Raw genomic sequence first — 25,227 nt, forward strand, 5'->3', positions numbered from 1 at the left:
GGTGGAGGTGGTGCATTCAGATTGGAGGGCTGTGACTAGTGGAGTCCCACAAGGGTCAGTTCTGGGACCGCTACTTTTCGTGATATTTATTAATGACTTGGATGAGGGGGTAGAAGGGTGGTTAGCAAGTTTGCAGACGACACAAAGGTCAGAGGTATTGTGGATAATGTAGAGGACTGTAGGAGATTGCAGATGGATATTGATAGGATGCAGAGCTGGGCTGAGAAGTGGCAGATAGAGTTCAATCCAGAGAAGTGTGAGGTGGTACACTTTGGAAGGACAAACTCCAAGGCAAAGTACAAGGTTAATGGCAGGATTCTGGGTAGTGTGGAGGAGCAGAGGGATCTAGGGGTTCATATCCACAGATCACTGAAAGTTGCCTCACAGGTGGATAGGGTAGTTAAGAAAGCTTATGGGATGTTAGTTTTCATAAGTCAGGGGATTGAGTTTAAGAGCCGCGAGGTAATGATGCAGCTCTACAAAACTCCGGTTAGAGCAAACTTGGAGTACTGTGTACAGTTCTGGTCGCTTCATTATAGGAAGGATGTGGAGGCATTGGAGAGGGTGCAGAGGATATTTACCAGGATGCTGCCTGGTTTGGAGAGTAAGGATTATGAGGTGAGACTAAGGGAGCTAGGGCTTTACTCTTTGGAGAGGAAGAGGATGAGAGGAGACATGATAGAAGTGTACAAAATATTAAGGGGAATAGACAGAGTAGACAGCCAGCACCCCTTTCCCAGGGCACCAATGCTCAATACAAGAGGGCTTGGCTTTAAAGTAATGGGTAGGAAGTTCAAGGGAGACATCAGAGGGAGGTTTTTCACCCAGAGAGTGGTTGGTGCATGGAATGCGCTGCCTGGGGTAGTGGTGGAGGCAGGTACACTGGTCAAGTTCAAGAGATTGTTAGATAAGCATTTGGAGGAATTTAAAATAGGGGGATATGTGGGAGGAAGAGGTTAGAAAGTCTTCAGCGAGGTTTAAAGGTCGGCACAACGTGGTGGGCCGAAGGGCCTGTACTGTTCTGTGGTTCTATTGAGGGGTGATCTTATAGAGTGTATAAAATCATGGTGGGTATAGATAGGGTGAATGCACAGTCTTTTTCCCAGAGAAGGGAAACTAAAAACTAGAGGGCATCTGTTTAAGGTGAGAGGTGAAAGATTTAAAAGGGATCTGAGGGGCAAATTCTTCACACAGAGGGTGGTGCATATATGGAATGAGCTACCGGGGAAGTGGTTGAGACAGGTACAATAATAACATTTGGATAAGTACATGGATAGGAGGGGATTAGAGGGATATGGGCCAAATGCAGGCAAATGGGACTAGCTTGGTGGGCACCATGGTTGGCATGGACGAGTTGGGCTGTAGGGCCTGTTTCCATGCTGTATTACTTTATGACTCCAAGCTCCCTCCTGGTTGTTGTAATCTACAAGAGATTAACTGTAAAGTGGCTTTTTAAGGATTATATACTTCCTCTGCTACCTAAATAACCCTGATTGCCAGTGTTCTATTTGCATCATTAAACACCAGTTATTTTCATCCCATTGCAATATTTTGGGCAAGACACAAACCCACTGATAGCTCCAAGAGGAAATCAAGGAATTGTAAGGACAGGATCCTCTCCAAGGAGAAAATGTAAGTACAAAAGAAAATTTGTCTCCCTAATTAAAACCTGAAATGTATTAGCAAAATAACTTGTGAAAGTAACTAGTGCACTTGTTTTTAAAGTTGTACTTGAAGTCTAATCCAACACTCCAAATTACTGTCTAATAGAAAAAGACAACGAAATTCACTGGCTGCTTGGATCATTTCCTTGGTAAACCAGCTTAGACATTTTGTATTTACTCTTTTCACCTAAGTTTCTTAAAACTGAATTTTTATTCCATACCTCAAATTTTTTGGTAGGGATTTGTGAATTCCGTAAGAGTGAATTTCCATTACTGAACTGCTGTAATGCAGAGGTAAACTGTATATGAGTGTAGCAGAAGAAGCTTTGTATCAGTTCCAACGTCCAAGAGAAGGAAGTACTTAACCTTTGCACCAGCAAAAAATATTTAATTCCCTGCACAAGAATTCATTGTTTTAATAAAAAATAAAGAGGAATCATTCAAAGTTTAAAAGGAGAGAAGTAGAATAAATTATAGAGGATATTCAACACAGTCTGGAATATTTAAGGGGGCATTGTAATCTGATTTAATCTCATAACCCAATTGTTTCCCTGACCAAGTTGAACTATAAGAACACTCCAAAAATTCCTGCAGAATTGAAATACTCAAACTTTTGTCAGAATTACTCAAGGATTACTGTTCTGACACAACAACTGATTTTCTTCCTTCAATGAAGCAATCAACCTTCATACCTGATATTCATCTGGCCAAAAGATACCAACTGAAAGCTCAGCATGAAGCCATTGTTGCCCACGAAATCCAGTTACGTTCCAAACTGGACTACCAGTTGCCCCCAAGTTGGACTTTATGTAGACGTTAAGTGACCCTGGGTTGTGCCCATCTCTACTATAGAGGAAATAATTGAACTGGATGCAGTGAGTCTCATTTTCGCTGAAAGGCGGGATGATGAGGCGAGCTTTCCTTCCTGCAGAATGTTCTGAAGAGTTCACCATCACATAGGAGCCTAAAAATAAATAATTTGAGAGAGGAAAAAAAAGGACAATTCCTTAATTAGTAAACCAGAACATAATTCTTACAATGGTGCAATCACAGTAACTGTTGCATTGAAGTACCTTGCGCCAATTAATTCATGCCCTAACAGAACTTAAGAACAATTTAATTAATAAAATCACATGTTAAATGAGCGATTTAGTTCATTCTCAGGATATAATTCATTTATGCAGAGTCTCAATGGAACGGTTTGGCAAAAAGCTGAATAAAAACCTAAACAGTCTTGAAAATCTACCAGATTTGTTAAAACTCAGATTGAACTGTACAAACCATATACAACCATTGGTAAATTACAACTCTTCGACAAGCATTGTCTCTTGGCACTACTGGCACAATGATATGCAATGGCTAGTCACATTGTCACCCAGAGTAATAATTATATGTACAAATCAAGTCAAATTCTTTTCCCATCCAATTGAAGATATATTGTCTTGCAAGGAATATAGTAGCTTAGTACATGCAAAGTGCTCTGAAGCGAAAAGAATCAATATAACTTCAAGTTTTCCTATACTGTATTTGCTTGCAAGCAATGAGAAAAGATTTTTAAATATTTGTGATGAGAAAGTGATCTTATTAAAAAAGATAATTAAATTTTCAAGCTGAGGCACAAGAGATTACAGATGGTGGAATCTGGAACAAAAAACAAACTGCAGGAGGAACTCAGTGGGTCAGGCAGCACCTGTTGAGGCAAAGGGATAGTTGACACTTCCGGTCAAAACCCTGCATTAAGTTTTCAAGCTATTTCCTGCAGTCCCCACTCCTATGATTTTAGATTACACATCAGGGCAGGAAGCTAAATACAGGAAAGGAATTATAAGGTGCAGGTTGGGACTATTGATCAATTTATCAGCATTTACCACATGAACAAAATCAAAATTGAAATATCAAACAGGAACCTTCCATGGTAGATTGGACATGGGCCTCAAACAGTCTGACAATATTGGGAGAATAGTCATTTCTGCTACCTTCAAATGTTATTAGTCATACCACAAAAGCCATTTGAGATATTTCAATATTATTAATACTCCAACATAATTTTAGTTCATTTTAATGTAGATGTTACACAGTAACATGAATTTTCCGGAAAACCAGGTAAATTTAAAGGGAGCCTGGGAAATAGAATTGGGGCCCCAGTGTGCCAGAGGGAGTACACAAGCCCGTACCCCAGGTCTGTTAGAGGAAGTGCGGAAATATAGAATTCAGTGTGTTAGAAGGAGCATGGGAATCAAAGGAAATCATGAGCAAAGGAATCGGGAACTTGATGTGGCAGAAGGAGCATGAGAGCCAGGAAACCAGTGTGTGAAATGGAGCACGGGAGTTGGGGCCCCAGTATGTGAAATGGAGTGCAAGAAACCAGAGCTCCAGGTTGTCAGAGGGAGAATGGGAGCTGGGGATCCAGTGTGTCAGAGAGTGCATGGGAATCAGATGCTGAATCATGGGGATTTCTGAACAAATGGATGTGGGATTATCAGGAAGGCGTTTTGGCAAACTGGATCCAAAATTGACATGGTGATAGTAAGTTGAGAGTGGTGGTGGAGGGCTATTTTTCTGACTGGAAGTCTGTAAACAGTAGTATACTAGTGGTTTGGTGCTGGGACCTTTGTTATTTGTCATTTGTATAGATGATATGCAAGAGAATGTCAGTGATCTGATAAATAAGATTACTGATGACACAAAAATTGGTGGAGTAGTAGACAGCAAAGATGGTTGTGAAAGGATACAAAAGGGCATACATCAGCTAGAAAGATTGACAGAGTGGTGGCAGATGGAATTTAATCCAGACAAGTATGGGGTAATTCATTTTGGGTTGTCTAATACTGGCAGAACATATACAGTAAAAGGCAGTGATCTTTGAAGTGTTGATTATACCGAGGGCCTGTGGGGTGCAAGTTCACAACTCCCTGAAAATGGTGATAAAGATGGATAGGGTAGGGAAGAAGGCATTCAGCTGCTTGCCTTCATAGGCAAGGGTATTGAGTGTAAGTTGTGACATGTTGCAGCTGTACAAGACATTAGTTAGGCCACACTTGGAAGACTGTGTGCAGTGTTGATCACCACAATACAAAAGGATGTGGTTGTGCTAGAAAGAGTGCAGAAGAGATGGTTAGTAAGTTTGCAGATGACACCACAATGTGTAGTGGAGAGTGAAGAGGGTTAATTAACTCTACAAGGGGATCTAGACCAAATTGGGAAGCAGGCCAGAAAAAAATACCCAGGGTGTGACGATATGTATCCCAGTTTTTTATGGGAGGCAAGGGGGGAAAATTGCTGGGGCCCTGATGCAGATCTTTAAATCTTCAAGTAAACAAAAATATCAAAAAAAAGCTAGAGATACCAGAAATCTAAAATAGAAAATTCTGGAAATACTCAGTCAGGCTGCATTTGTGAGAAGAGGGACAGAGTCAATATTTAGGTCAGAGACACTTCACCAGGAGGAGACAAAAGAAGCTTGTATAGCTACAGGTAGGGCAAGGAGAGGGGATGTCTCTGATAAGGTTAAATTGGGTGACCATTTGGATAAGCTTTAAAACAAGGTTATCTGGTCAATGAGTGAATGGGAGTAGTCAGAGAGTGAGAACATAGACAAAAGAACCTAGACAAAAGAATGTGGGAGTTGCAAAATGTAGATCACAGAGAAAAAATTTTTAAAAAAACAAGCTGAATTAATATTACAAATGGATGAATGATACAGACTGAGAAATCATGTTTAACTGAAGTTGTAAAATTCAGTTGCAGCCAGAAGGCTGCAATGTTCCCAGGCATAAAATGAGGCATGTTCCTAGCGCTTGCCTTGGGCCTTACTGTGACAGTACAAGAGGCCGGGGGGTGGGGGGGATGGATAGAGAATTAAAGTGGCAAGCAACAGGAAGCTCAGGGTCATCCCTGTGGAATGAACACAGATGTTCCACAAAAGTGATCACCCAATCTGCGTTTGGTTTCTCCTACATAGAGGAGGCCACAAGCAGATTGGGTAATCACTTTGTGGAACATCTGCATTCATTCAGAAAGGGGAAGTTGGGAGAACACACCAGTCCTCATTAAGGGGTCAGTGGTGGAAAGGGTGAGTAGCTTCAAGTTCCTGAGCGTCAACATCTCAGAGGATCTATCCTCGGCTCAACACATTGATGCAATCACAAAGAAGGCAAGCCAGTGGCTCTACTTCATTAGGAGTTTGACAAGATTCGACATGTCACCAAAGACTCTTACAAATTTCTATAGATGTACAGTGGAGAGCATTCTGACTGGTTGTATTACAGCCTGCTATGGAAGCTCCAATGCACAGGATCGTAACAGGCTACAGAGGGTTTCAGACTCAGCCAGCTCCATCATGGGCACAACCTTCCACACCATCAAGGACATCTTCAAGAAGCAGTATTTCAAGAGGTGACATCCATCACTAAGGACTTTCATCATCCAGAACATACCCTCTTCTGGTTACTACCATCGGGAAGGAGGTACAGGAACCTGAAGACACACACTCAACGACTCAGAAACAGCTTCTTCCCTTCTGCCATTAGATTTCTGAATGGTCCATGAACCTCATTATTCTTTTTTTTGCACTATTTATGTTTGTTATTTATAGTAATTGTATGTCTTTGCACTGTGCTGCTGCTGCAAAACAACAAATTTCACATCATTTAGTTGGTGATAATAAATATGACTCTGAATTCAGTACACTAGATTGGAAGAAGTGCAAACAAATCACTGCTTCACCTGGAAAGATTGTTTGGGTCTCTGGATAGTGGAAAGGGAAGAGGTGAAAGGATAAGTGTTGCATCACCTGTGGTTGCAAGGGAAAATGCCTTGGTTGGTGGGAATGGAAGAGTGGATCAGAGAGTCATGAAGGGACTTTTTATATCTCTTTAAGTCTTCACTGGCTACAAATGAGGTGCTAGATGACTGGAAGACGACAATGGGGATAATCTAGGTGATTATAGCCACTGAGTTTAATTTCAGTGGTAGGTAAGTTATTGGAACATCAGTTAGAAGATCACATAAAAAAAATCACATGGGTAGGTTAGGGAGTAGAGTGACATAGCTGGTTCCATCTGCCCAATATCCCCTTCCTCATCTGGTTCCATCTATCACCTACCAGCCTCTATCCCATCTCTCCCTCAGCAATCTTTCTTCTTCCCTGTGTCCTGTGCAGGGTCTCAACCTGAAACATTGACATACATCTTTTACCTCCACAGATATTGTTTGATCCTCTGAATTCTTCCACCTTTCTGATTTTTTGTTCCAACCTTCTCAGTCTCTTTTGTCTCCATAAAGAAAGGGTATTTAGTTAACTACTTTTTTTAAAAATGTATTGATATTTACAAACACTTTGAAAACACAAAGTGCAGCTGTGTAAACAAAGACCAATCTGTATGAGAAAAAGCAGCTCTAATCTCATACATCAGGATTATAGGTACACAATAGATGAATTGCCTAAGCATCAGAAGCACTGGACATTATAGAGGAAAGGGTTTTTACACACAAATGCCCTCTGTCTCCACAACAGTTGCATAGGACAATGGAAAGTCCCAGATGGCTACCATCTGGTATGGTAGTCTCACAGCCTCACCAAACATGATCATGACCACATTTGGTGTGCTGTCAATCACCTGCCATGTATCACACTATAACTAGAAAGTATATGGTTTGATGCATTTGATCTTGGGGAGATTCTTCCACTGATTTCTCCTGCATTATCATCACTGCAGTTACAACACCCTCATATAGCTGGAAGTCTTGCTTCCATCAATGCAGATCTTCAAATGATTCGTAAGTTGCCTAAGCTGACTGGCCACATGCTATCAGTAGAGTCATACAGCACAGCCCACCACATCCATGCCAACCACCAATTATCCATCTATGTTAATCTCATTTTCCACTATTTGGCCCATAGCCTCATACGCCCTGGCAATTCAAATGCTTCTTTAGATACTTTCCTGTCTCCACCATCCACTCAAGCAGTGCATTCCACATTCCAGCCACCTTCTGGACGAAAACAGTCTTCCTCAGATCACATCCAAACCTTTTACCCCTAATCCTAAACTCGCCCCTTGATTTTAGACACCTCCGCTGTGCTGAAAACCTTTCTACTGCCTACCCTATCTGCCCTCATAATTTTACACACCTCTATCAATTCCCCACTCAGCCTCCTCCACTTCAAGGAAAACAAACCCAGCCTAATCAATTTCGCAACATAACTGAAGCATTCCATCACAGGTAACATCCTGTTAAATCTCCTCTCAACCCTCTCCAACGTAATCACATCCTTCCCACAGTGTGGCAACCAGATCTGCACACAATAATCCAACTGTAGCCTAACCAAAGTTTTAAAAAAAGATTTAAATACTGGCCATCCCTGGGTAATGAATGAGTTCCATTTTCACAGAAATCCATGTCATTAAACCGGAAAATACACAATAAATCACTTGCTATATTAATAATACCTCCACGGTATTGGTGAGACCAAACACACTACGTGACCATTTCGCAGAACACCTGCGCTCTGTCCATAACTGCGATCTGCAAACAGTCCTTTCAGGTGAGACAGATTCACCTGCACCTCCCTTAATATCATCTATTGCATTCAGTGCTCCAAGTGTGGCCTCCTCTACATTGGTGAGACCAAGCTCAGACTAGGTGACCCTTTCGCAGAACACCGGCGTTCTGTCCACAACCACGACGTGCATCTCCCTGTTGCCAGTCACTTCAACTCCCCCTCCCACACTATTACAGATATGTCAGTCCTCGGCCTCCTCCACTACCAGGAGAATTCCAATCGCAAACTGGAGGAACAGCACCTCATTTTCCGTCTTGGAACCTTGCAGCCTAACAGTATGAACTTTGAATTCTCCCACTTTAAGTAATGCCCACCCCTCCTTCCCCACAACACCACCCTCTTCCCACCATGCTTCTCCTCTTCTTCCCTTTCCTAGCCTCTTTTTCTAGCCCATTTTCCCCCTTTTTCTCCTTACCTATAACCCATCCCCCAGTGGATCTGCTGTCCTCCTCCCCCACACCTGCTTATGACTATCTCTTACCTGCATCTACCTATCACTACCTTGTGCCCACCCTGCCTCCCCTCTTTTGTCCACCTATCACTGCTCTGTTTTTCCCTCCTATATATTGAGCTTCCTCTTTTCCTATCTTCAGTCCTGAAGAAGGATCCTGACCTGAAACGTTGACTACCTGCTTTTCTCCATGGATGGTGCCTGGCCTGCTGAGTTCCTCCAGCATCATCGTGTTTTTCCTCCACAGTATTGTAATCAATTGCATCAAAACCACACAAGACCAATAAGAACAATTACTAAAAGAGAGAGAAAGAGAAAAAGCTAGCTCTGCCATTTGTAAGAATTAACGTATGTATGTACATCAGACTTCTGACTTTAATAATATTATTGTATATAGGGGTGTCCTTAAGTCGGGTGTTCATAAGCTGGGACAACCTGTACCATGATTCTGTGCTCTGAATAATGAAGGCAAGCATCTGGAATGCATTTTTCCCCCACCTTATCCACCCATGCTGCTACCTTTAGGGATCACTGGACACGTACACCAAGGTCTCTGTCCTCAGTAGTCCCTAGGACTCTACCATTCATCATGTATGTTTTGCCGTTAGTGGACTTCCCAAAATGCAGGACCATGATCTTCTGAGGATTAAATTCCATCTGTCAATTTACAAGCTTATTAGTAACATTCTGTAGCCTAAGACTACCCTCTTTGCTCTCTATAAAACCACAAATTTTTGTGTCATCTGAAACTTACTAATCATACTTCCTATAATTACATTCAAGTCATTAACATATGTAAGTACACTGTTTCTTACAGCATGCTGCTAGGCGCAGATTCTCAAGAAGAGGTCATCTCCCAGCTGATCAGCAGCAGAACCTTTAGATCCCCATCCTTGAATGGTCTTATCAGCCTGTGAGCTCCTGAACCCAGGCTATCCGGTCATGGTGAGGCCCTGGTATTGGTATTGGTTTATTATTATCACTTGTACCGAGGTACAGTGAAAAGCTTGTCTTACAAACCAATCGTACAGGTCAATTCATTACACAGTGCAGTTACATTGAGTTAGTACAGAGTACATTGATGTAGTACAGGTAAAAACAGTAACAGTACAGAGTAAAGTGTCACAGCTACAGAGAAAGTGCAGTGCAATAAGGTGCAAGGTCACAACAAGGTAGATCGTGAGGTCATAGTCCATCTCGTTGTATAAGGGAACAGTTCAATAGTCTTATCACAGTGGGATAGAAGCTAAAGACAGAGTCCAAGGAGGAGAAGCTGGTGTCTGTGATGCGTTGGGCTGTGTCCACAACTCTCTGCAGCTTCTTGCAGTCCTGGGCAGAGCAGTTGCCATACCAAGCCATGATACATCCAGATAGGATGCTTTCTATGGCGCATCAGCAAAAGTTGGAGAGAGTCAAAGGGGACAAACCAAAGTTCTTTAGCCTCCTGAGGAAGTAGAGGTGCTGGTGAGCTTTCTTAGCCATGGCATCTACGTGATTTGACCAGGACAGGCTGTTGATGTTCACACCCAGGAACTTGAAACTCTCAACCCTCTCGACCTCAGCGCCATTGATGCAGACAGGTGCTGTACACCGCCCCCTTTCCTGAAGTCAATGACCAGCTCTTTTGTTGACATTGAGGGAAAGGTTGTTGTCATGACACCATGCACTAAGCTCTCTATCTCCTTCCTGTACTCCAACTCATCGCTGTTTGAGATACAGCCTACAACGCTGGTATCATCTGCAAACTTATAGATGGAGTTAGAGCAGAATCTGCCCACACAGTCATGAGTGTATAGGGAGTAGAGTAGAGGGCTGAGGACGCAACCTTGTGGGGCACCACTGTTGAGAATAATCATGCCGGAGGTATTGCTGCCTATCCTCACTGATTGCAGTCTGTTTGTTAGAAAGTCAAGGATCCAGTTACAGAGGGAGGTGTTGAGTTCTAGGTCTCGGAGTTTGGTGACAAGCTTGCTTGGAGTTATTGTATTGAAGGCAGAGCTGTAGTCAATTAACAATAGTCTAACGTATGTGTCTTTACTGTCCAGATGCTCCAGAGCTGAGTGTAGGGCCAGGGAAATGGCATCTGCTGTAGACCTATTTCAGCGATAGGTGAATTGCAATGGGTCCAGGTTGTCTGGTAGGCTGGAGGTGATGCATGCCATGACCAACCCCTCAAAGCACTTCATGATGGTGGATGTCAGAGCCACTGGTCGGTAGTCATTGAGGCATGTTACCTTTCTTTTCTTTGGTACCAGGATGATAATGGTCTTCTTAAAACAGGAGGGAACCTAAGGTTGATGCAGGGAGAGGTTGAATATGTCCACAAATACTTCTGCCAGCCAATCAGCACAAGATCGGAGCATGCAGCCCTGCTGATTCACTCAGCTGGATGTCCATTTTCCAGCAGTGTTGAGACCACCATCAGCATTACCAGGCTCTTTCATTCCGGCAGCCACCCCCCCCCCCCCACCGCCAATAAACATACAACTTCCAACTACAACTAATTTTCCATTTTCAAGTCTGGAAGACTAGTATGTAAAGCAATGGTCTCAGTTGTTAGCTTTATTTGTTAGCCTCAGGTGGGGTTAGCACTTTTGACAGTAAGCATCAAGCATGCTCTGAGTCTCACTAGGGCTCCTTCTTCTCTATGCCACAGAGTGTACAAATCAGTTGCTAATAAAAAGAAAAATGCCATTAAGAAAGGAAACCTTTGCAATAATCTCAGAAGAGTTGTCTGCATCCATGTAAAACACAGGGGGATCTAAAGCAAGGATTGCCATCAACAGCACTTGTAATGGCCCCTTCCAATGCAACCAGAGGAGAAACAACACATCTTTTTCATCTCTTCCCTTCCCACCATCTAGGGACCAAAACACTTATTTGAGGTGAAGCAATGATTTACTACACTTCTTCCAATCTATTGTACTGCATTCAGTGCTCACATTGTGGTCTCCTCTGTACTACACAAACTATATGCAAATTGGGTGACCATTTTGCAGAGCAGGCTACAAGGGCTACCCTGAGCTTCCAGTTGCCTCTCACTTTAATTCTCCATTCCAATCCCCTTCCCACCCATCTGTGGCCTTCTGCAGTGTTAAAATAAGGCCCTATGTAAGCTCAACAAACAGCATATCATTCTCTGTCTGAGCAAGACTCAATCTAGAATTCAATAATTCCAGGTAACTTGATTTCTCTGTTTGTAACAGGATCGCTATAGATTATCTACAGTGATATGAACTCATTTTTTGTCTCTCCACTAACACTACCTGATCAACTGGCATTTATGACTATCATTTCCCAACTATAACATGTTTCTTTGTGTTTTCTCTCTCTAACTTCCTTATTAACCTATCAACTAGATGGCTTCATCCTAGGGCAGCCCTAGCCTCAGATATTCGGAGCAGATAAGTTTTATTTTCTATCATTTTTATTCGGGTATTAATTATAAGGGTTAGTTTTTAATAAGGTTGTAATTACTAGGGTTAGATTTTTTAAGGTACTTTTATAAGTGTTTTAAAAGTTTTAAGTGGTAGAGTGGGGGCTGGACTGCGCAGGTGCGGCACGGACAGTTTAAAAAGCAAACAGACTATACAGCAGGCAGTGGAGTGAGAGGGAGCAGAATGTCTTGGGCTTTGGCTCAAAGGGCTTCGGCATAAAGGGGCGAGGAAAGGTAGGTGACTTGGGTTAAGGAAGGAGTATAAGTGTGGTTTCCTGTACTCAGTGTCAGATGTGGGAGTTCCCGGAGTCTCCCTGCCTCCGGGAAGGCTACGTCTGCACCCGGTGTGTCAAGCTGCAGCTCCTGAGGGACCATGTTAAGAAACTGGAGATGCAGCTCGATGACCTTCGTCTGGTCAGGGAGAGTGAGGAGGTGACAGAGAGGAGTTATAGGCAGGTGGTCACACCGGGACCATCGGAATCAGGCAATTGGGTCACAGTCAGGAGGGGGAAGGGGAAGGGGAAAAGTCAGGTACTAGAGAGTACCCGTGGCTGTACCCCTTGACAATAAGTACTCCTGTTTGAGTACTGTTGGGGGAGACAGCCTACCTGGGGGAAGCAACAGTGGCAGTGTCTCTGGCACAGAGCCCAGCCCTGTGGCTCATATGGGTAGGGAAGGAGTGAAGAGGGCACTAGTGATAGGGGACTCTATAGTTAGGTGGGCAGACAAGCGATTCTGTGGACGCAGGAAAGAAACTCGAAAGGCAGTTTGCCTCCCAGGTGCCAGGGTCCGGGATGTTTCAGATTGCATTCAAGATATCCTGAAGGGGGAGGGAGAACAGCCAGAGGTCGTGGTACATATTGGTACCAACAACATAGGTAGGGAAAGGAATGAGGTCCTGAAAAGAGACTATAGAGAATTAGGAAGGAAGTTGAGAAGCAGGACCTCAAAAGGTAGTAATTTCTGGATTACTACCTGTGCTAAGCGACAGTGGGTATAGGAACAGAATGAGGAGGAGGTTAAATGCGTGGTTGAGGGATTGGAGTAAGGAGCAGGGATTCAGTTTTCTGGATCAGTGGGGCCTCTTTTGGGGCAGGTATGACCTGTTCAAAGAGGACGGGTTGCACTTGAATCCCAGGGGGACCAACATACTGGTGGGGAGGTTTGCTAAGGCTACTGGGAGAGTTTAAAACTAGAATTGTTGGGGTGGGATCCGTACTGGAGAGACTGGGGAAGAGGTGTTTGGCTCTCAAATATAGGAATAAGTACCATAGGCAGGTGATAGAGAAGGGAAGTGTTCAGACAGGCTTGAGATGTGTCTATTTTAATGCAAGGAGTATTGTGAATGAGCTTAGAGCTTGGATCGATTACTTGGAGCTATGATGTGGTGAACATTACGGAGACTTAGATGGCTCCGGGGCTAGAATGGTTGATTCAAGCGCCGGGTTTTAGATGTTTCAGGAAGGACAGGGAGGGAGGCAAAGGAGGTGGGGGAGTGGCACTGTTGATCAGAGATAGTGTCACGGCTGCAGAGAAGGTGGGTGTTGTGGACGGATTGTCTATGGAGACTCTGTGGGTGGAGGTTAGGAACAGGAAGGGGTCGATAACTTTACTGGGTGTTTTTTTATAGGCTGCCCAATAGTGACAGGGTTATTGAGGAGCAGATAGGGAAGCAGATCCTAGAAAGGTGTGAGAATAACAGAGTTGTTGTGATGGGGGATTTTAATTTCCCAAACATCGACTGGCATCTCCAGAGAGTGAGGGGTTTAGATGGGGTGGAGTTTGTTAGGTGTGTTCAGGAAGGGTTCTTGACACAGTATGTAGATTGACCTACAAGAGGAGAGGCTGTGCTTGATTTGATATTGGGAAATGAACCTGGTCAGGTGTCAGATCTCTCAGTGGGTGAACATTTTGGTGATAGAATTATGATCACTATCTCCTTTACGTTAGCACTGGAGAGAGATAGGAACAGACAGACTAAAAGACATTTACTTGGAGTAAAGGGAATTTTGAGGCTCTCAGGCAGGAAATTGGAAGGTTAAATTGGGAACAGATGTTCTCTGGGAAAAGTACGGAAGATATGTGGCAAATATTCAGGGGGTATTTGTGTGGAGTTCTGCATAAACATGTTCCAATGAGACAGGGGAGTCACGAGAGGATACAGGAGCCGTGGTGTACGAAGGCTATAATAAATCTAGTCAAAAGGAAAAGGATACAAAAGGCAGAGAGCTAGGTAGTGTTAGAGACCTGGAAGAGTACAAGGCTAAAAGGACGGAACTTAAGAAAAAGATTAGGAGAGCCAGAAGGGGACATGAGAAGACCTTGGCAGGCAGGATTAAGGAAAACCCCAAGGTGTTCTACAAGTATGTGAAGAGTAAGAAGATGAGATGCAAAAGGATAGGGCCTATCAAGTGCAGCAGTGGGAAAGTGTGTATGGATCCGGAAGAAATAGCAGAGGTACTTAATGAATACTTTATGTCAGTATTCACTATGGAAAAGGATCTAGGGGATTGTAGTGGGGACATGCAGCAGCCTGAAAAGCTTGAGCACGTAGATATTAGAAAAGAGGTGGTGCTGAAACTTTTGGAAAGCATCAAATTAGATAAGTCGCCAGGATCCGATGGGATGTCCCCCAGGTTGCTGTGGGAGGCGAGGGAGGAGATTGCAAGCCTCTGATGATGATCTTTGTGTCGCTGATGGAGACAGGAGAGGGTCCAGAAGATTGGACAGTTGCAGATGTTGTTCCCTTATTCAAGAAGGGGAGTAGGGATAGCTCAGGGAATTATAGACCAGTGAGTCTTACCTCAGTGGTTGGTAAGCTGATGGAGAAGATCCTGAGGAGGCAGGATTTGTGAACATTTGGAGAGGTATAATATGACTAGGAATAGTCAGCATGGCTTTGTCAAGGGCAGGTCCTGTCTTACGAGCCTGATTGAATTTTTTGAGGATGTGACTAAACACATCGGAGAGCAGTAGATGCAGTGTATATGGATTTCAGCAAGGCGTTTGATAAGGTACCCCATGCAAGGCTTATGGAGAAGGTGAGAAGACATGGGATCCAAGGGGACATTGCAGTTTGGATCCAGAACTGGCTGACCCACAGAAGGCAAGGAGTGGTTGTTGAAGGGTCGTATTCTGAGTGGAGGTCAGTGACCAGTGGTGTACCTCAGGGGTCTGTACTGGGACCCTTACTCTTCGTGATTTTTATAAACAACCTGGATGAGGAAGTGTAGGGGTGGGTTAGTAAGTTTGCAGATGACACGAAGGTTGGGGTTGTTGTGGATAGTTTGGAGGGCTGTCAGAGGTTACAGAGGGACGTAGATAGGATGCAAAGTTGGGCTGAGAAGTGGCAGATGCAGTTCAACCCAGATAAGTGTGAAGTGGTTCATTTTGGTAGGTCAAATATGTTGGCGGGATATAGTCTTAATGGTAGGACTCTTGGCAGTGTGGAGGATCAGAGGGATCTTGGGGTCTGAGTCCATAGGACGCTCAAAGTGGCTGCGCAGGTTGACTCTGTGTTAAGAAGGCATATGGTGTATTGTCCTTCATCAATCAGGGAAATGAATTTAGGAGTCAAGAGGTATTGTTGCAGCTATATAGGTCCCTGGTCAGACCCCACTTGGAGTACTGTGCTCAGTTCTGGTCACCTCACTACAGGAAAGATATGGAAGCCATAGAGAGGATACAGAGGAGATTTACAAGGATGCTGCCTGGAATGAGGAGCATGCCTTATGAAAGCAGGCTGAGGGAACTCAGCCTTTTCTCCTTGGCAAGACGGAGGATGAGGGGGGACCTGATAGAGCTGTATATGATGACGAGAGGTATTGATCGGGTAGATAGTCAGAGGCTTTTCCCCAGGGCTTAAATGGTGGCCACAAGAGGACATAGGTTTAAGGTGCTGGGAGTAGATATAGAGGAGATGTCAGGGGTAAGTTTTTTTACTCAGAGAGTGGTGAGTGCATGGAATGGACTGCCAGAGACAGTGGTGGAGGAGGATACGATAGGGTCTTTCAAGAGACCGTTAGATAGGTGCATGGAGCTAAATAGAGGGCTATGGGTAAGCCTAGTAGTTTCTAGGGTCGGGACATGTTCGGCACAGCTTTGTGGACCGAAGAGCCTGAATTGTGCTGTAGTTTTTCTATGTTTCTATATATTCCCTTTGTCCAGTCCATCCCTTCTCTATCCTCTTTGCAACTTAAAACAAATCTGTTTTCTCCCTTTCTCAATTCTGATGAAAGGTCTTTGACTTGAAACATTTACCCTGTTTCTCGCCTCACAGATCCTGCCTTATCTGCTGTTTGTTTACAGAATTTTCTGCTTTTATTATTAATTCCAACATCTCACATTACCACACAGGTCAAGATCCAATAGTTTACACATTCTTGTATTCATATTAAAATAAAAAAACCCAAAAATGCTGGAAACATTCATTGGGCCAGGCAAAATCTGTGGAAAGAGAAATGGAATCAATCTTCCAGGTCGATGTATTCTTACTAATTATTACAGAGTATGCAGCCACGGATGCTTGAGAAGCATAGATGATGACCTGGAAAGGAAATGACTAGCGGACTTCCTATAGGGAAATAAAATTGTTAAGATCAACCAGGTGCTAACTATTATATTTAACTTTAAAACTTCTCAACATCAAAAGACTTCCTTAAAGACTGAAAAGCCCTTGTTACTAGTCTTTCCTTACAAGTTACACAGTTTCCAAAATAGTAGTCCTGCAGTTCACTGCACTGTCTTCACCCTCCAATGTTTTCCCATGATAGAGAATATGATGAAACTAAAAGCAAGTGTATGATGCATGTCAGTTGAATAATTCAAGTGAAAATCAGACTGAATAAGGAGGCTGAGAGGGGAAATGAAAAGGAAAATAAGATATACAAAGAGAGAATATGTGAATAGAAAGGCAAATGACATTTACTAAATACCATGTCACTTTCACGTAACCAGGTTGACTCTCCCCTTATTACTTTGAATGTACACTGTTATAAAGTCACTATTATTTTATACCAGCATTTTCTTGACATCTGGTATCAGACTGGCTCAGTCTACTGTTCCTTATTTTCTTTCTTCTTCAATTCAGAGATAAGACCATAAGATATAGGAGCAAAATTGGGCCATTTGGCCCATCAAGTCTACTCCGCCATTCAATCATGGATGATTTTTGTTTAACCCCATTCTCCCACCTTCTCCCCATAACCCTTAACGCCTTTACCAATCAAGAACCTATCAATCTCTGCCTTAAATACACCAAATGACTCACCTCCACCACCCTCTGTGGTAACGAATTCCACAGCTTCACCACCCTCTAGCTGAAGAAATTCCTCCTCATCTCAGTTTTAAAGGGAATCCCTTATTCTGAGGCTGTTCCCTCAGATCATAGGCTTTCCCACGAATGGAAATATCCTCTCCATGTCCACTCTACCAAGGCCTTTCAGTGTTCAGATAGCAGTGTTCACATATCATAACATTCCTACTTTTGTATCGAGTTCCTCTGGGATTAAATGATAACATTCTGTTAGCTTTCCTAATTACTTACATTACCTGCATACTATCCTTTTGCAAATCATGTATGAGACAAACACCTCTCTACATATCAAAACTCTACAATTTCTCATCATTTAGATAATATGCTTTTTTTATTTTTCCTACCAAAGTGAACAATTTCACATTTCCCACATTATATTCCATTTTTCATATATTCATCTGCTCACTTAATCTATCCACATCCATTTAAGCCCCCTTACTGTCCTCTTCATAACTAATTTGCCTATCTATCTTTGTACTAACAGCAAATTTAGTAACTATACCTTTGTTGCCTTTATACAAATTGTAAAAAAATTAAGGTCCCAGTACTAACCTCTGTAGCACATCACTTATTACATCTTGCTAACCATGATAGACCCATCTTTGTTTCTTCTTTGTTTCCTGTTAGCCAGCCAATCTTCACAAATATGTTACTTTCTACACTATGAGCTTTTACTTTATTAATCGTATCTTATTAAATCCCCCCAGTAATTAAAGTGAAGTACATCCAACAGTTTTCCTTTATCCAGCACATGTCAAAGGAATTCGATAAATGCTCAAATATGACCATTTTATAATGCAACATGGATCATGTTTATCTTGCCTGATTACTTTGAATTTTTCTTAATACTTTGTCTATAATAATAGATTGAGAAAGCCAGAGACACTCAACAGGTCAAGCAGCATCTGCAGAAATAGAAACGGGATTAATGTTTCAGATAGAAGACACTGTCAGAACTAACAGATTAAAAATACTCATTTTGTCCTATTCATGCTTTCTGCCACCTTCTCTGCAACTTAAAATTACCTTTTATCATCTTACTTTTTCAGTTCTGACAAAAAATTTTCAAACTGCAATGTTAATTCTGTTTTTCTTTTCAACTATGTGTTTTCAGCATTTTCTGTTTTTATTTCAGATTTTCATCAGTTACAGTTATTTTATTGTCTTTTATAATAGCTTCTAACATTTTCCCCAGGACAGATGTTAACTGACTGGCCCGTCACTTGTTCCTTTCTGTCTCCCTCCCTTCACCAGAGGGATTGCAGTGGTTCAAGGTAGTAACTCACCAAAGGCAATCAGGGATGGGCAATAAATACTGGCCTTACTGGCAATACCACCATCCAATAAAATGAATATTAGTAATTTTTTTTCTTGACAGCCAAAGATAATTTGAAAAGCAGAACCTCAAAGGTGATAATTGCTGTCTAGACTACACACTGATTGCCATGGGGATAAGGAAATTTAAATGTGTGATTTAAAGACTGGTGTGGGATGGCAAGATTATCATACTAAGAGTTTAAGTCAAGTGGGTTTATTTCTGTAGGTTGGATGAATAAGAGGTGATCTTTGAAATAAACAGATTTTTTTAATGGAGCTTTATGGAGTAAACTTATGGCTGATGTTTTCTCTGGCTAGATAGCTAGAACCAGGGACCACAGTCTCAAAGTAAGTGTTTTTTTTACACCCAGAGGATGGTGGTGGCTTAGTCATTATATTTTTGGATTTAAAAGAAATCAAGAGATTCAGTTAAGTGCCACTGAGCCAAAGATATTACTGGAAGGTAGAAGAGGCACAAGGTGCCAAATGGCCTTCTCCCGCTTGTTTCTTCTTTCCTTATGTTTTTATTTTGCATTTGGAATAAAGTGCAGCCATGGTACAATGGTGGTGATGACAACTAACGTTTAGTGCAGTGCGTATGATTCCAGTCAAGTGGGCTGTTTTGTCCTGGATGATGTGAACTTCTTCTATGATGCAGAACATATTCCACCTCGCTCTTGACTTATGCCTTGTGGAGGGTGGAAAAGCATTAGGAAGTGAGTCATCTGTCACAAGGTAGCTAGCCTTGCTGAACTACTATCTGTGCGGCTGATCTGGTTGATTTTCTGGTCAATGGTGACTGCACAGATCATGGGTAAATTAATGATTCTCAACATTCCTCTATTCCATGGTAGGGATTACATTTTTCAGTAATCCATAAATTCATGAACAGCATTCAGTGAGAATTTGATTCAATGCTGATTTTTAATAACTTTTGCTATTATTTATGAATACTTAATGGACTCTGATCAGATGCAATTTAAGTAGATTGACAGATAAAATTTGGTACAAACACTCTTATTGTGTGCACAATAGCACTACTGACAGTAAATATTACCTATCGTCTCCAGATTTTCTTCAATTATTTTAACTTATCGTACAATAAATTTAGAGCACAGGGTGTAAACAATATCATGCATTTCTTGCTTTGTACAGAATTAGAATATTTAAGTGCCTCACCAGGAACAACCTGCTTCACCTCCCATCCCTAACAACAATCCATTGTACAGAAACAGAAGGGATTAAAACTCACCTAGAAGATGGTCCACGGTCTGCAGAAATGAACCATGATTCCTGATGAGCTGCCAGTCAAGGTCATCGTTAGTGTCCTGGAGATATTCACATGAATCAGAATCTTCGTCAAAAGTGCATTCTCCTGTTGACAATGAGATAGTTTAGTTTTCCTGTGGCTTTTTCACTGAGCCACTCAGTACCATAACCCAAGTCAAATGTATGGCCTCCACTGCTTCAATTTCTAATGCTCTTAATCCTTTACGCTAATAAAACCAGCATAAAGGATTAAGAGCATAAGAATCAAAGCAGTGGAGGCCATACATTTGCTCAGACCTACCCGGCCTTTCAGTAATGTGGTTGATCCTTTCCCTCCATTAACTAATATTCCACCCAAACTCCAGATCATCTAATTCTGAGTTACAAAAAATCTGTTGTGTTTAGCCTTGAATATATTCAGTGACTGAGTATCACAACCTTTTTAAAGTAGAGAATTCCCAAGGTCTACTACCATCTCTATTTAAATAAAAACTTTTGCTCATTAAAATGGTAAACCCATTCTGAAACCATGACCCAGGTTCTATTCTATCCAGTAAGTCCCTCCTATATTTCTGCACATCTCAGTGAGATTATCTTCATTCTTCTAAACACTTTGTAGAACCCTGAAATCAATCTAATATAGAGTCCAAGGAAAATTAATCCTTATCAAGGTATTGCAAAAGATACTTCAAATGAGTCCTTAGCAAGTCATATCTACTCTTGTACTCCAGCTCCATTAAGGCTGTGTGAGGGAACTGGAACTGCAGCTGGACGACCTTTGGCTCCTACAGGAGAATGAGGAGTTCATAGATAAGAGCTACAGGGAAGCAGTCACTCCTAAACTGCAGGAGGCAGGTAGCTGGGTGTGTGTCAGAAGGAAGAAGAATAGGCAGGTAGTGCAGTGTACCCCTGTGGCCATTCCCCTCAATAACAGGTACACCACTTTGGATACTGTTGAGAGGGACGACCTACCAGGGGAAAGCCACAGTGACCAGGTCTCTGGCACTAAGACTGGTTGTGAGGTGAGAAGGGAAGGGGGGGGGAGAAGAAGAGAGCAGTAGTATAGGGGATTCAACAATAAGGGGGGCAGACAGGAGATTCTGTGGACATGAAAGAGACTTCTGGATGGTATGTTGCTTTCCGGGTGCCAGGGTCAGGGATGTCTCAGATCGAGTCGACAGCATTCTGAAGGGGGAGGCAAACAGCCTGAGGTCATGGTACAGTACATATTTGTACCAATGATGTAGGTAGGAAAAGAGATGACGTCCTGAAGAGGGAATATAGGGAGCTAGGTAGGAAGCCGAAAACCAGGACCTCAAGAGTAGTAATCTCTGGATTGCTGCCTGTGCCACACGCCATTGAGGGTAAGAACGCATTGATTTGGCAGATGAATGCATGGCTGAGGAGTTGGTGCAGGGGGCAGGATTTCAGATTTGTTGATCATTGGGATCTCCTCTGGGGAAGGTATAACCTGTACAAAAGGGACAGGTTACACGTGAACTGGAGGGGGATCAATATTCTTGCAGGCAGGTTTGTTATAGCTGTTGGGGAGGGTTTAAACTAGTTTGGCAGGGGGATGGGAACATGAGTGATAGGTTAGAGGTTGGTGCATTTGGTGTACAAGTAGATGCAGCATGTAGAAAAACTGTGAGGAAGGATAGGCAGTTGAAAGGGCAAAATTGCAGTCAGTTGGATGGGCTGAAGTGTATCTACTTTAATACGAGAGGTATCAGGAACAAGGGTGATGAACTTAGAGCGTGGAACTACAATGTTGTGGCCATTACAGAGACCTAGCTGTCACAAGGGCAGGAATGGCTGCTGGATTTTCCAAGGTTTAGATGTTTCAAAAGGGACAGGGACAGAGGGTAGGTAGGTCTGAGCAAACGGATGGCCTCCACTGCTTCAATTCTAATGCCCTTAATCCTTTATGCTAGTTTCTTGAGCATAAAGGATTAAGAGCATTAGAAATTGAAACAGCTATAGAAAGGGAGGACGTCCTGGAGGGATCATCAACTGAGTCAGCGTGGGTGGAAGTCAGAAACAGGAAGAGAGCAATCACTCTATTGAAAGTATTCTTCAAACCCCCCAATAGCAGCAGAGACACTGCAGAGCAGATCAGGAGGCAGATTTTGGAAAGGTGCAAAAATAACAGGGTTGTTGTCATGGGTGATCTCAACTTCCCTAATATTGATTGGCACCTCCTTAGTGTAAAGGGGATAGATGGGGCAGAGTTTGTTAGATGCGTCCAGGAAGAATGCCTGACACAAATTTTTTTTTAAACTACTCAGGAATAGTGGGGCAAGACTGTGCAGGCGTGTGACGTCAGCCGGTAGAGCATGCAAAGTTTAAAAAGAGAAAAAAAATCTTCGGCAGTTTCAATTTGGTGAGAGGAATCGGCTGAGGACTTCCAAGAAGCTAAGTATTTTTTTAAACCACTCGGAAATAGTGGGGCAAGATTGCACAGGCGCATGACGTCAGCCGGTAGAGCGTGCAAGGTTTAAAAAGAAGACTGCCATATCCAACGGAGAGCGGAGTGAGAGGTAGCAGAGTGATTGGGCTTTGGCTCAACGGGCTTAGGCGGTAAAGGGGCGAGGTGAGGTAGGTGCTAATTGAGGAAAGGAAGTAGTATGAGTGAGGTTTTCTGTGCTCGCTGTCAGATGTGGGAGGTCCTGGAGTCTCCCAGCCTCCCGGACGATCACATCTGCACCCGGTGTGTCGAGCTGCAGCTCCTAAGGGACCGCGTTAGGGAACTGGAGATACAGCTCGATGACCTTCGTCTGGTCAGAGAGAGTGAGGAGGTGATAGAAGGAGGTGATAAATCTAGTCAAAAAGAAAAGAAAAGCTTACAAAAGGTTCAGAGAGCTAGGTAATGTTAGAGATCTGGAAGAGTACAAGGTGAACAGGAAGGAGCTTAAGAAGGAAACTAGGAGAGCCAGAAGGGGACACAAGAAGGCAGGCAGGATTAAGGAAAACCCCAAGGCATTCTATAAGTATGTGAAGGGCAAGAGGATAAGACGCGAAAGAATAGGACCTATCAAGTGTAACAGTGGAAAAGTGTGTATGGATCCAGAAGAAATAGCAGAGATACTTAATGAGTACTTTATATCAGTACTCACTATGGAAAAAGATCTTGGTGATTATAGTGAGGACTTACAGCAGGATGAAAAGCTTGAGCATGTAGATATTAAGAAAGAGGATGTGCTGGAGCTTTTGGAAAGCATCAAGTTGGATAAGTCGCCGGGACCGGATGAGATATACCCCAGGCTACTGTGGGAGGCGAGGGAGGAGATTGCTGAGCCTCTGGTGATGATCTTTGTACCATCAATGGGGATGGGAGAGGTTCCAGAGGATTGGAGGGTTGTAAATGTTGTTCCCTTATTCAAGAAAGGGAGTAAAGATAGCCCAGGAAATTATAGACCAGTGAGTCTTACTTCAGTGGTTGTTAAGTTGATGGAGAAGACCCTGAGAGGCAGAATTTATGAACATTTGGAGAGGTATAATATGACTAGGAATAGTCAGCATGGCTTTGTCAAGGGCAGGTCCTGCCTTACGATCCTGAACGAATTTTTTGAGGATGTGACTAAACACATTGATGAAGGAGGAGTAGTAGATGTAGTGTATATGGATTTCAGCAAGGCATTTGATAAGGTACCCCATGCAAGGCTTATTGAGAAAGTAAGGAGGCATGGGATCCAAGAGGACATTGCTTTGTGGATCCAGAACTGGCTGGCCCACAGGAGGCAAAGAGTGGTTGTTGACAGGTCATATTCTGCATGGAGGTCGGTGACCAGTGGTGTACCTCAGGGATCTGTTCTGGGACCCTTACTCTTTGTGATTTTTATAAACAACCTGGATGAGGAAGTGGACGGATGGGTTAGTAAGTTTGCTGATGACACTAAGGTTGGAGATGTTGTGGATAGTGTGGAGGGTTGCCAGAGGTTACAGCGGGACATAGGATGCAAAACTGGGCTGAGAAGTGGCAGATGGAGTTCAACCCAGATAAGTGTGAAGTGGTTCATTTTGGTAGATCAAATATGATGACAGAACATAGTATTAGTGGTAAGACTGTTGGCAGTGTGGAGGATCAGAGGGACCTTGGGGTCCGAGTCCAAAGGATGCTCAAAGCAGCTGCACAGGTTGACTCTGTGGTTAAGAAGGCATACAGTGTATTGTCCTTCATCAATCATGGATTTGAATTTAGGAGCCGAGAAGTAATGTTGCAGCTATATAAGACCCTGGTCAGACCCACTTGGGAGTACTGTGCTCAGTTCTGGTTGCCTCACTACGGGAAGGATATGGAAGCCATAGAGAGGGTGCAGAGGAAATTTACAAGGATGTTGCCTGGATTGGGGAGCATGCCTTATGGAAACAGGTTGTGTGAACTCGGCCTTTACTCCTTGGAGCAATGGAGGATGAGGGGTGACCTAATAGAGGTGTAAAAGATGATGAGAGGCATTGATCATGTGCATAGTCGGAGGCTTTTTCCCAGGGTTGAAATGGTTGCCACAAAAGGACACAGGTTTAAGGTGCTGGGGAGTAGGTATAGAGGAGATGTCAGGGGTAAGTTTTTCCACTCAGAGAGTGGTGAGTGCGTGGAATGGGCTGCCGGCAACGGTGGTGGAGGCAGATACAATAGGGTCTTTTAAGAGACTTTTGGATAGGTACACGGAGCTTAGAAAAATAGAGGGCTATGGGCAAGCCTAGTAATTTCTAAAGGTAGAGACATGTTCGGCACGGCTTTGTGGGCCGAAGGGCCTGAATTGTGCTGTAGGTTTTCTATGTTTCTAATGTGTGAACATGCCAACTAGAGGAGAGACCATACTAGACCTGGTACTAGGCAAATGAGTCTGATCAGGTTTCAGATCTCTCGGCGGGAGAGCATTTTGGAGATAGTGACCATAACTCCTTGACCTTTACCATAGCCTTGGAGAGGGATAGGAGCAGACAGTATGGGAATTTAATTGGGGGAGGGGGAATTATGATGCTATTAGGCAGGAGCTTGGGAGCATAAATTGGGAACAGATGTCCTTGGGGAAGTGCACAACTGAAATGTGGAGGTTGTTTAGGGAGTACTTGCATGGGCTTCTGGTTAGGTTTGTCCCATTAAGGCAGGGTAAGGATGGTAGAGTGAAGGAACCATGGTTGACAAGAGACGTAGAATATCTCATCAAGAGGAAGAAAGAAGCTTACCTAAGATTTAGAAAGCAAGGA

The 25,227-nt window shown here is 43.0% G+C and overlaps 1 protein-coding gene across 1 annotated transcript in view; it reads right to left on the reverse strand.

The window, feature by feature from the left end:
- Nucleotides 1–25,227, reverse strand: part of LOC127581886 (receptor-type tyrosine-protein phosphatase U-like) — a 128,779-nt gene that overhangs the window by 96,981 nt on the left and 6,571 nt on the right. Inside the window, exons 2-3 of the mRNA XM_052036714.1 lie at nt 20,000–20,075; nt 2,357–2,628 (exon numbers count right to left, since the gene is read on the reverse strand). Coding sequence (XP_051892674.1) covers nt 2,357–2,628; nt 20,000–20,075 — 348 coding nt within the window. The remainder of the gene's footprint in view (nt 1–2,356; nt 2,629–19,999; nt 20,076–25,227) is intronic.

The sequence above is a fragment of the Pristis pectinata genome, chromosome 22 (genome assembly GCF_009764475.1).
Source record: "Pristis pectinata isolate sPriPec2 chromosome 22, sPriPec2.1.pri, whole genome shotgun sequence".
Lineage (NCBI taxonomy): Eukaryota > Metazoa > Chordata > Chondrichthyes > Rhinopristiformes > Pristidae > Pristis > Pristis pectinata.